General features: G+C 42.9%; 1 protein-coding gene across 5 annotated transcripts in view; it reads left to right on the top strand.

Moving 5' to 3' along the window:
* ACACA (acetyl-CoA carboxylase alpha) overlaps positions 1-16298 on the top strand; it is a 252885-nt gene that overhangs the window by 219670 nt on the left and 16917 nt on the right. For all 5 annotated transcript variants that reach the window (XM_063296753.1, XM_063296749.1, XM_063296752.1 and 2 more), the window contains one exon: positions 3726-3838. In XM_063296753.1, coding sequence (XP_063152823.1) covers positions 3726-3838 — 113 coding nt within the window. The remainder of the gene's footprint in view (positions 1-3725; positions 3839-16298) is intronic.

Genomic DNA, 16298 nt, shown 5'->3' with positions numbered 1-16298 from the left:
GCCAGTAAGGTAATGCTCAAGATCCTGCAAGGTAGACTTCAGCAGTTCATGGAGCGAGAATTGCCAGATGTACAAGCTGGGTTTAGAAAAGGCAGAGGAACTAGAGACCAAATTGCCAATATCCGCTGGATAATGGAAAAAGCCAGGGAGTTTCAGAAAAACATCTATTTCTGTTTTATTGACTATTCTAAAGCCTTTGACTGTGTGGACCATAACAAATTGTGGCAAGTTCTTAGTGGTATGGGGATACCAAGTCATCTTGTATGCCTCCTGAAGAATCTGTATAACGACCAAGTAGCAACAGTAAGAACAGACCACGGAACAACAGACTGGTTTAAGATTGGGAAAGGAGTACGGCAGGGCTGTATACTCTCACCCTACCTATTCAACTTGTATGCAGAACACATCATGCGACAAGCTGGCCTTGAGGAATCCAAGGCTGGAGTTAAAATCTCTGGAAGAAACATTAACAATCTCAGATATGCAGATGATACCACTTTGATGGCTGAAAGTGAAGAGGAACTGAGGAGCCTTATGATGAAGGTGAAAGAAGAAAGTGCAAAAGCTGGTTTGCAGCTAAACCTCAAAAAAACCAAGATTATGGCAACCAGCTTGATTGATAACTGGCAAATAGAGGGAGAAAATGTAGAAGCAGTGAAAGACTTTGTATTCCTAGGCGCAAAGATTACTGCAGATGCTGACTGCAGTCAGGAAATCAGAAGACGCTTAATCCTTGGAAGAAGAGCAATGACAAATCTCGATAAAATAGTGAAGAGCAGAGACATCACACTGACAACAAAGGCCCGCATAGTTAAAGCAATGGTGTTCCCTGTAGTAACATATGGCTGCGAGAGCTGGACCATAAGGAAGGCTGAGCGAAGGAAGATCGATGCTTTTGAACTGTGGTGTTGGAGGAAAATTCTGAGAGTGCCTTGGACTGCAAGAAGATCCAACCAGTCCATCCTCCAGGAAATAAAGCCAGACTGCTCACTTGAGGGAATGATATTAAAGGCAAAACTGAAATACTTTGGCCACATCATGAGAAGACAGGACACCCTGGAGAAGATGCTGATGCTAGGGAGAGTAGAAGGCAAAAGGAAGAGGGGCCGACCAAGGGCAAGATGGATGGATGACATTCTAGAGGTGACGGACTCGTCCCTGGGGGAGCTGGGGGTGTTGACGACCGACAGGAAGCTCTGGCGTGGGCTGGTCCATGAAGTCACGAAGAGTCGGAAGCGACTAAACGAATAAACAACAACAACAACGAACAAGCAGACAATATTGTGTGGGAATTGGAGTGGGACTATAATTCTGTGCTTCTCATAATCTACTTCACATGCAGAAGGTTCCCCACTCCAGTTTCTGGTATTGCCGATTGAAAAAGGTTCTTAAGTATGAAAGCAACTTTTAAAAAAATCATAAAACCCAAAGCAGCTTCTTCAATAATATCCATAGTTCTTTCCAGTGTGTTTCAAGGAATAACATTGTCTGTGCTCACCCATTGTGCTAAACCATGGCTTATTCAATAGTTGTTTGTGAATAACCCAAAGTTGGTTAAATTTATACAGTATGCTTAATCAAATCTAAATAACCACATGATGGTTTAGCTGGCAGAGTGAACCCAGTTACTTTCTCAAGGAAAAGTAAGGTGCAGAAGGATGAGAAGAAATGGCTTTGAAAACATCTAGATGCAAACATGGAAGGAAAGCCTTGTAGAGTGTGGCTTCTCAGATTATTTTCAACTCCCTTAGTAGCAGTTGCCACAGAAAGCCACTGTATTATTTTCTTTTGTGCAATAATACAACATTCTCTGTGTATGTGTGTGTGTCCGTCCTTCTGTTTCCTCCTGTTGCATCTCTGTGTTCGTGTGTTTGTCTGCACTGGCAAGCATGGCATGCATATGCTCTGCTCTGGATCACATGACCAGGAAGGAGGCGGGAGGGACATCATCATCATCAATTAAACTTGTATGCCGCCTGACTTCCACAACTCTGGGCAGCTCACAAGAATCAAGCAAAAGAAATTAGAATAAAATCAATTAAAGGTGGCAAGTGTGACAGACCAGAAGGAATGAAGCAAGGGGTCCCACTGTCCCACGCCAAAGTGGGGCAGTCACCAATATTCCAGATTGCTGCCCAATCTTTTCTCCCATAAACATGTATTGGGGGAATTTTCAGAAATGTTTTTCTCCAGTCCTTGGCGTCATCCAGCCCATTTTCAAATTCTATCTTTATTTTTCCAGCTTCTTCTCCCACGCCAATTTTAGATCTGTTCTCTTCAGTTTTCAGGGAGATTTCTCGCTAAAGGACAAACAGGCAGACACCCCAATCCCCTTTATGTAATTTCTTTCCAATACTTTATTGTTGGAAAGAATAAAAAAAGAGAGAGATTAGAACTAATCTTATAATAACATTTAAAATGCTTAAGATTCTGTATGAATCATAAAACAACATTTAACATCTAAATTATAACTAATTACTCATAACATTATGCTCCATAACCATTAATACATCTCATAAAACTAACCCAAAACAACATAATCGTTATCAGTATAAAACACATATGGGACAGTCAAGCAACTTGCCTAATGTACTATAAAAAAGCAACAATATCTTGCCTTTATTATCCCTGAAAGAGACTGAAATCTGCTAGTTTTTTGTCCCCCAAGGGTATATAAAGGGGTAAAAAAAAAAATCCCCCAGCTGTTCTCAAATTTCAGGCAATTGCTGTGGTTCCAAGGAACAGCCTAGAGAGCAGTCCAAGAAAAAATGCTTTTTAAAGAGCCATGGAAAAAAGGCTGTGCCAGAGGGGTCAGGCATCCAGCCCTGAAAAAGAGCCCTTTCTTAGGTTCAGATGGCAACAGCATGACCATTGGAAGCAACTGGGGTCAGGCAAAAGAGGAGGTGTGATCTTTAGGAAGCTAAATCCCGTTTACTGGATTTTCTTCCTAGTGACCTCATAAATATGACTGCAATGATGCCAGCATAGAAAATCTTCCTGTCTTGGAACAGGGATGGGATTTTGGGGGGGCTGCATACCAAACATTTCGTCTTATCTCCTTTCTCCTCACATTATTCACTACGACAGAATCTTAGCAGATGACTCCGTGCCTTGTATGTATGTATTATACATGCATAATGCATCGTCTGTCAGTTCCCTTGTACAATGTAAGGCCAGTTTAAAGGTCAGTGGAAAAGTAGTTATTCATGAGTTTGCTGGAAGGACATAGCATTTTTATCTGTACTTTGACTATTACAGTATGCTTTTATCCCGCATTATGTTCTGGCTTGGTTCTTAACTTGCTTCAGCCTGTGAAGTTTCCATCAGCTTAACCACATTTCTTCTGCTTATTAGGGTTTCCCCCCCCACCTCCCCAATTTTGCAGTGAAAGTTGTATGGTTAATTCAAATAAATGTATACATTTCAACCTGCTTTACCTTTTGTAGTTCCCCTCCTTACCTGGTTTCCCTCGAATTTTTAGCTGTCTCAGCCTCATTTTCTCTTTTGCAGCCTCCTTTCTGAATTGCCCCCCTTGTTCCGTGCTGATGTGTTTTACCAACGCTTTCAGCCTCTTTTTCTTCCACTGACAGCTAGGAGAGTTTTTGAAGAGGCTGGAACTTCTACAAGGCTGCTTAGGGGTTCTTATCTTCTGTGGAGGTTATATGCATCACTCCTGACCCCTTCCACGTTTTCTGTGCTAACTTCTGTTAAAATGTCTTTTTTAGAGGAGGTGTTTTGGAACCTGAAGGGACTGTGGAAATCAAATTCCGGAAGAAAGACTTAGTGAAAACTATGAGGCGTGTGGACCCCATCTATATGGGATTGGCGGAGCGACTTGGTAAGTCTTGGTGGGTTGCTCGTGTCAGCTTTACGAGGTAGACCAGACAGGAAACACAACCAGATCAGCTAATTGTACTTTACTGTAAGGCTACATTAACAGAATCTTGCAAGTCTGAAAGTACAAATCTCTCACTGTCTCCTTTACAGCCCAAGAAACTAGGGAGGGTCTCTTCTGAGCCTCTTGCCCCGTCCACATTCCTGCTGTGAACTAAGCTGACTTTTATCTGACCAGTCCCTTGGCTGCGTCTTGTTGCCCTGTCTCCCAAGGTCATTCCCACATACCATTACACTCCTGTGCTAATTAAATCCATCCAGAGGTATTAATCTGTTTTCAGTTCAAGGGTCTTCAGCCATCTGCATCTGGTGGATGATCATTTCTTTGGTAACATCTCCTCCCTTCCTGCCTCAACATTTCTTAGGGTCAAAGCAGGTAACAATAAAATAACTTTGGCATTGAATAAGAAAGGGTGATGTAAATTTGCAGGTTTTTTTAAAATGCTATGGAACAGGGGTATGTAATATTTAGCAGTATATGTGTATGTGTGCATTTGACCATTTATATACTGCTCTTTCTGCTTATAAATCAAACTTATGGTGCCTAAGAAATAAAGCCCATGCTTCACAACTAAATTTGAATGGGTAACAGCCACAAGAAAAGATCACGAATGGGTGGGCTTAAATGAGGGGGGGGGGGAGGAAATAGCATATAGAATCACCAAATGTATTTATTGATTTTAAAGGATGTCACTGATCAGTCAGGCAGAAGATTGTTAACCCAGTAAAATTATTTTTAATGAAAGTACCTATAAAAACTGCAGATGATAAATGCCGGTGTTGGAAGGGTCACTCCCCTGTCTGCGAAGGAGAGGGGCTACCCCTTGGGCTGCAGCATCCACCATCTACAAAGCGTACAACTTGGAGATGTTTGCCCATGGTGAAAATGGTACTGTCCTCCTAACAGAACCCCCAAGATGAATTCTTGGAAGGCTTCCCTGGATGTAACCCCCAAACTGGTCCCTTAGATCTACAAGATCCATGGCTCCCACATTTTCTTGATCTGCTCTCCAGGACTGGACCTTCAAACTGGGAGCTGCTATACTCTCATTCCCTCCAGTGACAATACAGTCCAAATCCATGCTGTGTAGAAACAAGAGAAAGCTTTCCCTGCCACCTGGCTGGGTTGCAGAGAGACCTCAAAGTGGTGTTCTCTCCGGTTCCTTTAAACTGAGTGTTGTTCTTCAACTAACCTTTTTTTCCCTTTTTTCTTTACCCTTCCCAATGTTCGAATTGGAACTTGTAAGATTAATTAACTAGGCTTTTTGAAGACACAGCTCCTTAAGCTGCAGTGAGCAGTCTCAAATGTTGTTGTTGTTATTATATACAACAACATGAAATCACAGCTGCCAGTTCTTTAGCTGGTGTTGGCCTCCATTCGCATCAAATTCTTCTCAAGAACCTGGGATGTCGCGATGCATCGGTGTAGTATATGTGCGGATCCAAGCAGCGTGGCCTTTTGTAATTGACAGATGGAAATTTTGTCAACACGCAGATTTTCTAGGTGCCGTCCAAGGCTTTTTGGTATGGCACCCAGTGTGCCGATAACCACTGGGACCACCACGGCCTGTTTAAGCCATAATCTTTCAACTTTGATTTTCAGATCTTAATACTTTGTGATCTTCTCCAGTTCTTTGTCTTCTATTCTGCGATCCCCTGGTATTGCCACGTCAATTATCCACACTTTCTTCTTTTCAACCACATTTAAATCTGGTGTGTTATGCGTCAAGTCTTGATCAGTTTGTATTCGGAAATCCCACAATATTTTAACCTGCTGATTTTCTACTACTACTACTACTACTATTCAGATTTATTATGGCCGCCACTCTAAAACCTCTGGGCAGCTTACTACAGGAAAATACACAATTAAAACTCTTAAAAACCTTACCACAAAACATAACACAACAGTGTGGACTAAAAAGGAGCCATAAGATTAACACACACGCACGCACACACACGACAGGGGCTCCACAGACACCCTATCCCCAGGCCTGGGAACAGAGCCAAGGGCCCTCTGGAAGCCCAGGAGAGTGGGCACCGTACATATCTCTGGGGGGATGCTATTCCAGAGGTCAGAGGCCACAATGGAGAAGGCGCTGCAATTTCTAGAGAGGATCAATCTGCAATGTGCATAATCATAATATAAAAGTAATAGTTGATGCTACTATTCTCTCCTCTCCTCTCCTCTCCTCTCCTCTCCTCTCCTCTCCTCTCCTCTCCTCTCCTCTTGTCATTCAACTATTCCCTGTACAGACAGCCCTGCGAGGTGGGGCAGGATTATGTATTCCCATTTCCCAGGTGGGGAGATTGAAAGACAATTGCTTCTTAGAGCTCATGCTTTTGAGTGCCCTTGAATCATGGAATGAATTTTGCTACACAGTATTTTCTCTCTTGAATTTGGCTGTGCAGTGTTGGTTTTCTTTGAGGGGGCTTTGAGCTTTCTGGTAGGGCAGCCTAAAACATTACTGATGAAAGATAGGCCAGGACCCTACATCTTCTTAATTTACATTTTGGGAAGACTCATCTGAGCGATAATTAATGGCAGGATTTCACCCAGCACTCAGCCCTGAATCACCTGTTGGCATTCAAGTTTGAGTTTGCTTTTATTCCAGACATTCCTACTCTGGAGTAATCTTGGGATCCATCTAATCCAGCATGATGATGATGATGCTATCCGTTCAATAGTCTCTGACCAGCTCTCTCCACATTTTCCAGCACATTCGTGGCCAAAATGCTGGCTGTACTCACTGAAATTGTATCCAAGAGAACCGTTTTGTGGTAAAGAAGAGAAGTTGGCATCACCATTCAGGAAAAGGGACCCTGTTTGCTTTTCTATCCTGCAGCTACAGTGGGTGGTGGGGAATGAACCTTTCCCTGTAACTCTTACAGACGAGAACGTCCAGGGTGCTGAACCCGCTCCCCATTTCCCGTTCTTTTCCGATTTGGTTGCTGTTGCGGGACTAGCCTTAAATCCCTGCTTCCCCCCTTCGTTCCTGCAAATGGCCTAATTCCCACATGAAGCTTAAAAGATGCATGGCTGTCAAAACAAAGCCGGCTTTAGGTTTCAGATCATTTTTAAGAGCGTGGGGTGAGTGTGTGTTTTAATTCCCGCCGACTCCAATCTTCCTCCAAACAAGGTAATGAGTCCTGTGCAAACCTTAATTAAAACCGCAGTGACACCAGAGGCGAACCCTTTCACACCTGTCCATAGAGACCCGAGTGCTTTAAAAGCTCCCGTGGCCAATAAATATCTTGCTTAGATGGATCATAATTGGCCTCAACGTTGGGCAATTGGTGGCATGGGTTCCCACCCCACCCCACCCCTCCCCACCCCACCCACTCTCTGCAATAGGCAGGAAGAACCAAGATCGCAGGACATTGCGGATTGCATAATCTCTCTCTCTCTCTCATTCTCTCTCTCTCTCTCTCTCTCCTTTTGCTATTTTTTTTTCTTTCTGGCCAATTTAAAATTTGTCAAAGCCGGTCGTCTTCTGGATCACTGCCCTTTGATATTTTGTGCACTCCATTTGCCACAAACAAGCCGCAGGGCCACGGTTCATGCTGACTCCAGCAGAAGTGAAGAGCGTTCCATTTATCTTGCCCTGCCTGCTGCATACTTGTTCATTAGCTGGGGGTTCACTGCCTCTGTTAACCCCTGGATGGCTGCTATCATTCCTACCAAATGGCGGTTTTCGTGGCAAGAGAGAACGCCGTGTCCCCCAGCTGCTAGTAGAGGGTGGAAGGTTAGGGGTGCAGAGGGGGTGTGCGGGGGGGGGGGCGCAATTTCAGGGCAGGGTTGCATTTTCATTCAAAACTCGGTTTTTTGGTTGGCCCTGGGTGCAGGCAGGTTGGGAAGATATTGAATAATGTGACACTGATCTGCTAATTATCAATTTTCTAGTGCCCTAACTGAAATCTTCATTCGTTTTGTGTTTATTACAATGTCACTCAGTCTTACAGTGTGTGGAGCCTCAGCACAAGCAGGAGGGGGGCGCTGCAGGGTGGAGGAGAGTCCCTCTGCCTCGGCTGTAGGTAGGGCAAATCTTTCCGAAGCCGCTCTGGTTTTAAGGAAAGGCATGACGTTTGGTTTGCTCAGTTTGTTGGCAGAAATGAATTAACCTGAAAAAATGTGGGGAAGACAAAGAATGGAGCTAACCTTGAAAAACATACTTCCAACCGTGGTTTTAATTTAGTACAAGCCAGTGGAACTCCTTGCTACTGGGTACTGTATTATCTGGCATATATGGGTTAAAGGGTAGAATATTTCTAACATAAACCATTAGTTGTTACAGAATCTGCTCTTTCCTTATGCATGGATGCTTTGGGCCTTTGTAGCTCATTTACAAAGGGACACTGGAAAGGTGGAAAAGTTGACCCAGGTTATTGTTCTCTGCTAGATTTGTGGGTGTCATAATTTGGCAGCCATTATGGCAAATAACAAGGGCCTTTTTAACCCTGGTTCTTCTTTCTGCTTCCAAGAAGTATCTTGTACAGGCTCATGAAATTGGATTCAGGGACTGGTTCCATGCAGATCTTGAGCCCCAATGTGTTTTTGCTTGGATTTTGCTTAGCATGTCGGGTGAACCTAGCCAACTGTGATTAATTGATAAACCATGGTTAAACAGACCATGGTTTAATGTTAACCCAGTCTGTTTGACCCTAGAGGAAAGAATGGAGCTGGCATGTGATGGATCCCTCTGACTTGGTTCTTCCCACCATGTTTCTCTGTTACTTTGAGAAGGTGCTGTTGCCTAGTGCTGGAATTTTCTATCTATCTAGAAAAATGGTGGTGAGGTTCGCTAGCCAGCATAGGATGCTGAGTTACTGGAACTTTTTGTCACTCATTGACCAACAACTATTGACATTGATTTATTGGACAACTGAAGTGTCTGCAACAGCATTCTGGATCATGGATCTGATACTGTAGAAGATGTGAAAGTTTTTAAAAATGCAGTGATTCTGGAGAATGATTTTACTTGAATTTCTATTTTGGGGCAGTCTTTGTCATGTCGGTGGCCTCAAAATCTTTAGCAGGAATGCCGTTGATTAGGGAAGAAGAATGATAGATGAAATGCAGTCCCTCTCTCCCTTATACATGCAATTAGCGTCACTCAGGCATAATGCTGAAAACAGGATGATTTAGCATGACTTCAATGGCACGAGCCTTTTCTTCCCCTTCAGTTGTTCACAGACTTTTGCTTCCACTTTAGTTCTCAGGAGTGCAGAATCTTAACTCTGGTCAGCTTCAACAAGCCAGCTTTAAAAAATAAGTCACAACTTCAATATTTTTCTTAAGCCTCGTGGGTTGCATCCCAGCCCGCTCATGCTGTCTTCCCAACAGCAGTTGCCAGGAAATTGTATGAAATGGGCCCAGTAGCTTTCATAACAAGCCATGATAATGACCAAATGGTGATAGGTTCATCCCAATGTCATTACGTAATTGGTGCGATACGTCATGCCTGATGTACATAGATTCATCGTATCATTTGTGATGTGCATGTCTTTGGCAGATGCCCACGACTGGGTAGCCAGGAAGAATGCTGTTTTTACACTGCTCATATTGTCACGATATTTTAGTATCTTAGATTTCTTCACATACAAAGGTCAAGGTAATCTTCGTCTGAACCACATTGGTTCCTGTGTCTTAATTAGCAAGTGAACAAAGGGAGCAGTTTGGCAGAGAGGTCAAGGGGAAGGCATCTGTTTTGTTTGCTTCTTCATTTGTTCTTCAGAGGATGTGAAGAGGAAAGAACTGCAGGAGGTGCTCCAGGTTTGATTTCCTTCTGGAAGCCGAGGATCACATGTCCTGCAAGTAGAGGCTAACTACTTCCCTGGAGGAAAAGTGGAGGGGCTAAATGCAAAACGGTCCTCCTCCAGCTTGTCGAGGAAGATTCTTGGCTTGGACATGAGAAGCACTTGCAGGACAGATGATGCCAAGAAGCTTCTCAGAAGATAGAACAAAAGCAGGCATTAAGGATAGGAAGATGGAGAGATGTGACACAAAGGCCCAAGCTGATCAAGAAGACTTCTTATTCTCTGGAGCAGTGTTTCTCAACCTTGGGAACTTTAAGATGTGTGGACTTCAACTCCCAGAATTCTCCAGCCAGCCATGCTTAAAGTCCACACATCTTAAAGTTCCCAAGGTTGAGAAACACTGCTCTGGAGCTTCAGAAGGGATTCTCCACCGAGGATATTTTGGGACCTCTAGACAAAGAGAAAAGAAAGCTATGGGTAGTGGTGAACAGTCTCCCTGCTGAGATGGACCACCTCTTCTTGGGGTCACATTTGGGACATGATGGAAAGGTTCTCAAGACTCCTTACACCCCTCAATAACCCTTTCTATTGATCCATGTGGGAGCAAATACCACAGCCAAGCACAGTCTTGCTGCAAGGAACTATGAAGTGTTGGGCAGGAGGGTGAAGAAACTGGAGGCTCAGTGCATATTTTCTTCACTCCTTCCCATTGAAGGATGTGGCCCAGGAATAGAGGGAATACTGGAAGTAAACAGATGGCTATGCAGATGTTGCCAGTGGGAGTGATTTAGATTCTTCCACAGTGAGAAATATTTTGGACCTCTTGGGAAGAGATGGGCTGCACCTCAGGAGAATTGGAAAGATGTGTTTGGAAGGTGCCTTGTAAATCTGATCTGAAGGGCTTGAAACTGATTTTTGTGGAAGAAGAGAGCCCAGAAAATAGTGCAATACCAAGAACTGAGGCTGGGATTGGGAAAAATCTACAGCATGTGGCATCACCTGGTAATGACCACATAAATACAGGAAAGAATAGGTCCAGTTATATGACTCAAGGGTTTTAGTGCCTTTGCACAAATGCACAGAGTGTGAGGAACAATCAGGTAGAACTACAAGTCTTAATGCAGGATGGTGAATATATGTTTTCATAGGCATTACTCAAACCTGGTGGAATGAAACTCACATGGAATGGAAGGTGATGTAAGGTTATAACTTACTCAAAAGGAATAGGTCAGACCAATGGGGAAGAGGAGGAACAATGTATGTAAAGGAAATGCACACATGAGCATAAGCATCCAGTCAACAGCACTGGCTAAAAATACAAGGAAAGGAAATAACATCAATACTACTGTATTGTGGAAGTGTGCTATTGACTGTGAAGTTGGACAGAACATCTGGATGATGCCCTCCTGGACCAGACTGCAGAACCATCAGGGAGGAGAGACACCAGAAAAATGAGAGACTTAAACTACCTGGACATTTGTTAGAAAACCAGCTTGGCTAAAACTGCAATATCTCAAGAATTCCTCAATCATTTTCCAAAAGATTGAAGAAAGGACAAGGGGATCAGCTCTCCCAGGTCTGATCCTAACCAATAGCAAAGAGCCCACTGAAGAGATAAAAGTAGTGGGACCTTAGGAGGAAGTAACCATGCCTTCTTGGGATTCAGATGAGAGAAATTGGAGCACATACGTACACTAGATTTCAGGAGACCCAATTTCAAGAAGCTGAGAGAAGTACTAGGTTGGTACCTTTGGATCCTTTGTGGGCACAGGAGAATTCTCAGAAATAAGATCTGGAAGTACAATCACATACCACTCCAGTAAGGGGAAAAAAATGGCTAGCATCATAGGAAACTACTGTGGACTCATAGGGAGCTTTTGTTTAACCTGAGAAATAAAAGGAACATATATAGGAAAAGGAAGGTGGATGTAAACACCAAGAAATTAATGGCCAGTGGCTAATATTTCCAGAAAGAAAGACCAACAGGGGAAAACACAAAAAGAACTTTAGCTCACAAGGGAAGCTGAAAGCACACGCCCATAGTGTGATACAGCTGCAAAAAGAGCAAAAGTAATCCTAGGTTGCACCTATAGAAGAAGAATGCCAAACGTAATCATCGTCTATTGTGTATGAGTGATAATTTAGCATTCTGGGCACTGCGTGTTAGAAAGGACTTTGATGTCCTGGAGAGGGTCCAGAGGAGAGCACCCAAGGTGGTAAGAGGCCTAGAAGGAAAACACTTACGTGGGATGGTGGGAGACTGTAGGTATGCTTAGCCTTTGGGGAGAGATGATCACGGTCTTAAAGAATCTGAAGGGCTGTCAGGGAGAAGATGGGGTAGAACTGATCAGAGCTGTTCCAGAAGATAGGACCATGGGCTCAAATGTTGGTGGGACAACAGGAAGACTTATTTAGTGGTAGGAGCTGTTCAACAATAGGACACATTAGCTAAGGAAATGGTGGATGTTTAAATAGAGGCTGGATGGCCATCTGTGGGGGATGCTGTGGAAGTGGGTTAAAATACAAGGAAAGGAAATAACATCAATACTACTGTATTGTGGAAGTGTGGTATTGACTGAAGTTGGACAGAACATCTGGATGATGCCCTCCTGGACCAGACTGCAGAACCATCAGGGCAAGGGGTTGGACTAGATGATTGCCAAGATCCCTTCTAACCATTATGTTCTATAATTAATTAATTAAATTATACTTAAAAGAGCACTGGAAACTGAGCCACCAAGCCCAGTGTTTGCCTGGGTAATTTTAAAGCAGTTCTCAAGTCAACTTAGTTACCGTACAGGCCACCTTTCTTAGCTTAGCTGACCTCAGATATCTTTGTTAATGGATAAAAGGATGGGAGACCCACTATATACACTATCTTGAGCTCACAGAGGAAAAGCAGAATATAAATATAAGGTAGTAGTAGCAGCAGCAGCAGCAGCAGCAATAATAGTAAATATAACTTTTAAAAAGCTCTGTGTCCAATTGATACACAGCTGGTAGCTGTGTTATTTATTTTTTAATTGACTATATGATATTGACTCAATTACTGTACTGCAATGTTTTGAGGGAATCTCTCAATGCCTATGATTTTAAGGTATTTCATCCCCAACATACAATATTATTTTGTCTTGTAGAATATTCAGGGAAAAAAAACTTAATTTTTTTGATAGCTGAGGATTTTGAGGGTAATGTGATCATCGGAGTGAAATGGCACAAATAAAGGGAAGCCCCCTATTTAGGTGCCAGATATCTGTGAAGATCCTCTAAATTAAAGTCAGTACATAAATAAATAAGTTGTAAGCCTCCCAGAGTTGTCTGGAGTCAAGTGAAATAAATAAATATGTATATGCATTTGTATATAAATAAATACACGTGTGTGTGTGTGTGTGTGTGTGTGTGTGTGTGTTTACAATATATATAGGCTTAGAGCAAACAAGAGAGAAGAAAATTGTATTGTTGCACTTCTATGGCTTCTCTTTGAGCAAATGTTGGATTGTTGGTCCCCTGGTCTGAATCATCTTTCAGCCGTATACTTGGAGACTGGGTTGTTTTAGATATAAATGAGCTGAGTTTTCTTTCTAACTCTGGTTCAGCGGCATGACTGTGGCTCCTGTTCTTATGGCTCAGAATCCACAAATCTTTGACTTGATTCAGAATCCCTGCCTGGAATTTTGCAGTTAAGAGAGAGAATTTCTCAAAGTAATATTTGCTGAACTTGTTGAACTTATTATTTCAAATAAATTCCAAATGTGATGAGGAGCTTTGATTTGTGACTTCATCTGGTCATATATGCCTATCAGGTTTTGCTTTTTGGGAAGTCATGTTAGAAGTAGGTGGATCTCAAGGAACTTCTCTGCGTTGAGATCCAAGGGAATGGCCGGCTTTCTCCTCTGTTAGTGTTTGTCACCTTCGAAGTGAACCCAGAGCAGAATTCTTGTGACAGTTTTGCATCTCAAAGATGGCCATTCCTGACCTTCCATTTTGATAGGTCTGGAATAGGCCTTCGATATCATTTGACTTTAGCATGGCATCAAACTTTCCTTGGAGAACTGCTGATGGGAGTCATTCATTCATTCATTCAGCTTCCCACTTCATGACTGGCAACACTGGGCAGCTGACAAAGGAATGAAAACACAAAACAAAATAACCAATAAACTTAAAAACCGCAAAAAGCACATCGTAGTACAACACAACTGATGATGAACTTCAGTTGTGTTGATGAACTTCAATGTTAATTATATTAACATTGTGGAGCTCTTGGTGCTCTCTGAACTTGGTTGTTTGCTTGCAAAGGTTTCATTACCCAACTAGGTAACATCATTGGTGCGAGGGAATGTGGGGTTTGCTCTCCATTTATATACAGTAGCTTGCCCTGCCAGTGCTGGGGTGTGTGTAGTTTCCTCCTTGGTGTAGTTTCTACCTCAAGGATTATTACCTGGAGGCTGGAGTGGTTGACCTGGGGAACCTTGCGAAGGACTGTGGGCACAGAAGGCTAAAAAGCCTGTATTTGTTAAGGGAATGCCACCCACCGTGCGTTGGATCCTGCCTGCTAGCTGTCTTCTGAGGTTTTATTACAAGGAAGCATTTTCCAGGGTTGATTTTAATTAATTGCCATGCCCCAGCCACCAGGGGATCATGAAGCCCATCCATGCCAGTTTCTATTTTAGGGAAGAGAGGAAATGTTGTTTAAAAGCCACACCAGTGAGCAGCCCCCCCCCCACTCCCACTCCCACTTGTACCCAAGGCATGCGGTTTGCTGCTGCTTACATCCTGCAGATAAGACAGATCTGTATAAGTCTGCTTCTGCTAACAAAAGGAATAGGAAGGAGCCATACAAGGGCTTTGAAGTATCTTCACTTCTTCAGGCTTTGGAGATGTCACCAACCATTGCTCAAAAACCTTTAATGAAATAAAGGCTAAAAACTTGATCTTCTTGGCAGGCAGTCTTCTGGCGCAGCCATTCCAATTTCACTGCTTGTGCAGAGAGCGTGCCCACCAGTCTCAAACAAAGAAGGATAACTTCCCACAAGCTTTTCTTTTCATTTCCCTGATCCTGCCAAACTTACAACATAATTTTGCTAAACAATTACACGCACGCCACTGACTCCCAGACAGAATTGGGATGTGTATGTGTGTGTGGGTATGTGTTCCAATAATCTACAGAGGCTGCAAATATTTACCTGTGCTTTATTATTTCAGAAAATTGAATTTCTGTGGAATATTTTAAGTTTTTCTCCCCTGTAGCTGCCCCCTAGCAAATACATGCATACCCGCCCTGGCCACTGGAAAGCGTTAGGCTGAACATCTGGCTGCAAAAGAAAGAAACCCATTCCCTGGTATTTAATTGTACATGGGGCTTATGAAATTGATTTGAGAGCTTAGCCTTTTACAGTTCCCAGTGAATACAAAACATTTCTGACAATCAATCAATGAGGGAATAATCACTCCTTATTCCTCTTTCTCTCCCCCCACTCCCCATTGTTACCTTTTCCCTTTCTTTGGGAGGATAAGGTTCAAATGCCAAAAAATCTTTTATGGACACCACTTTTAAATTAAGCAGAAAATGGACATCGATACATTTGTTAATCTCACCTGGGTCATTACTGGGACTCACTAGTGTGAGGACAGAAGGCAGTCTCTAATACATGAGCCCTCGCTTCCTGGAGCACATCTACTGTCTTGCCAAAAAAAAAGAGAGAGGAGATTTTCTCTTAGGTTCTTTTTCTAAACGGCACCACAGCTGTATTTAGAAATAATGATGGTGCTATACATGTTCACACGTACCCAGTTCCACCAGCAGAGAAGTGAGGTGCCTTTCGGTCATGTTTAGAAAATTTGGGGCATTCATTGCAAGGCCTATGGAGAAGGTAAAATTATATTACAGAAGTTTGTTGCAGCTTTCCAACTTCAGCATTTTTTTTTACTCTGTTCTTTAGCTGAACACAATGCCAGAAGGGTTTAGAAATACTCAAGTTTAGAAAGTCTCTCACAGAGAAGGTGTTGATTAAATCTGTGTTTCTTAAACTTTTTGCTTTCAAGACCCTTTCCCACTTTTAAAAAATTATGGAAGACCCCAAAAGAGCTTTTGTTTGTATGCATTATATTTATTGATATTTGTTAGTTTGGCATAGTAGTTAAGGCACCAGACTAGAAACCAGGGGACCACAGTTCTAGTCCTACCTTAGGCACGAAGCCAGCAGGGTGACCTTCGGCCAGTCACTCTCTCTCAGCCCTAGGAAGGGGGCAATGGCAAACTACTTCTGAAACATCTTGCCAAGAAAACTGCAGGGACTTGTCTTTGGCTTGCAGGAGAAGAACTAGATAATATTCTTAAAGCAACACTCCTGCCTTTTTGCTGAAAATCATGTGCATATTTTGTTGTATGTGATCCTTTCTCCAGTGGGCTTTGCAATGCCGTTTGGGTCAAGTTAGATTTTAGAGCGTTACCTCAGGACCAGTGTTTCTCAACGTTGGCCACCTTAAGATCTGTGGACTTCAACTCCCAGAATTCCCCAGCCAGCAACTGTGAATCTAGCTTTTCTATCTATCTGTGACAGTTGATGTGAAGACCTGCAAAACTGTGTTTTTGCAAAGAGGGTGATCCCTTTTACATAATTCTATCTGGTGGGGGGGTGTTGTGCACGCAC

This window comes from Candoia aspera, chromosome 1 (genome assembly GCF_035149785.1).
Source record: "Candoia aspera isolate rCanAsp1 chromosome 1, rCanAsp1.hap2, whole genome shotgun sequence".
Lineage (NCBI taxonomy): Eukaryota > Metazoa > Chordata > Lepidosauria > Squamata > Boidae > Candoia > Candoia aspera.
This window is presented reverse-complemented; position numbering and strand designations above follow the sequence as displayed.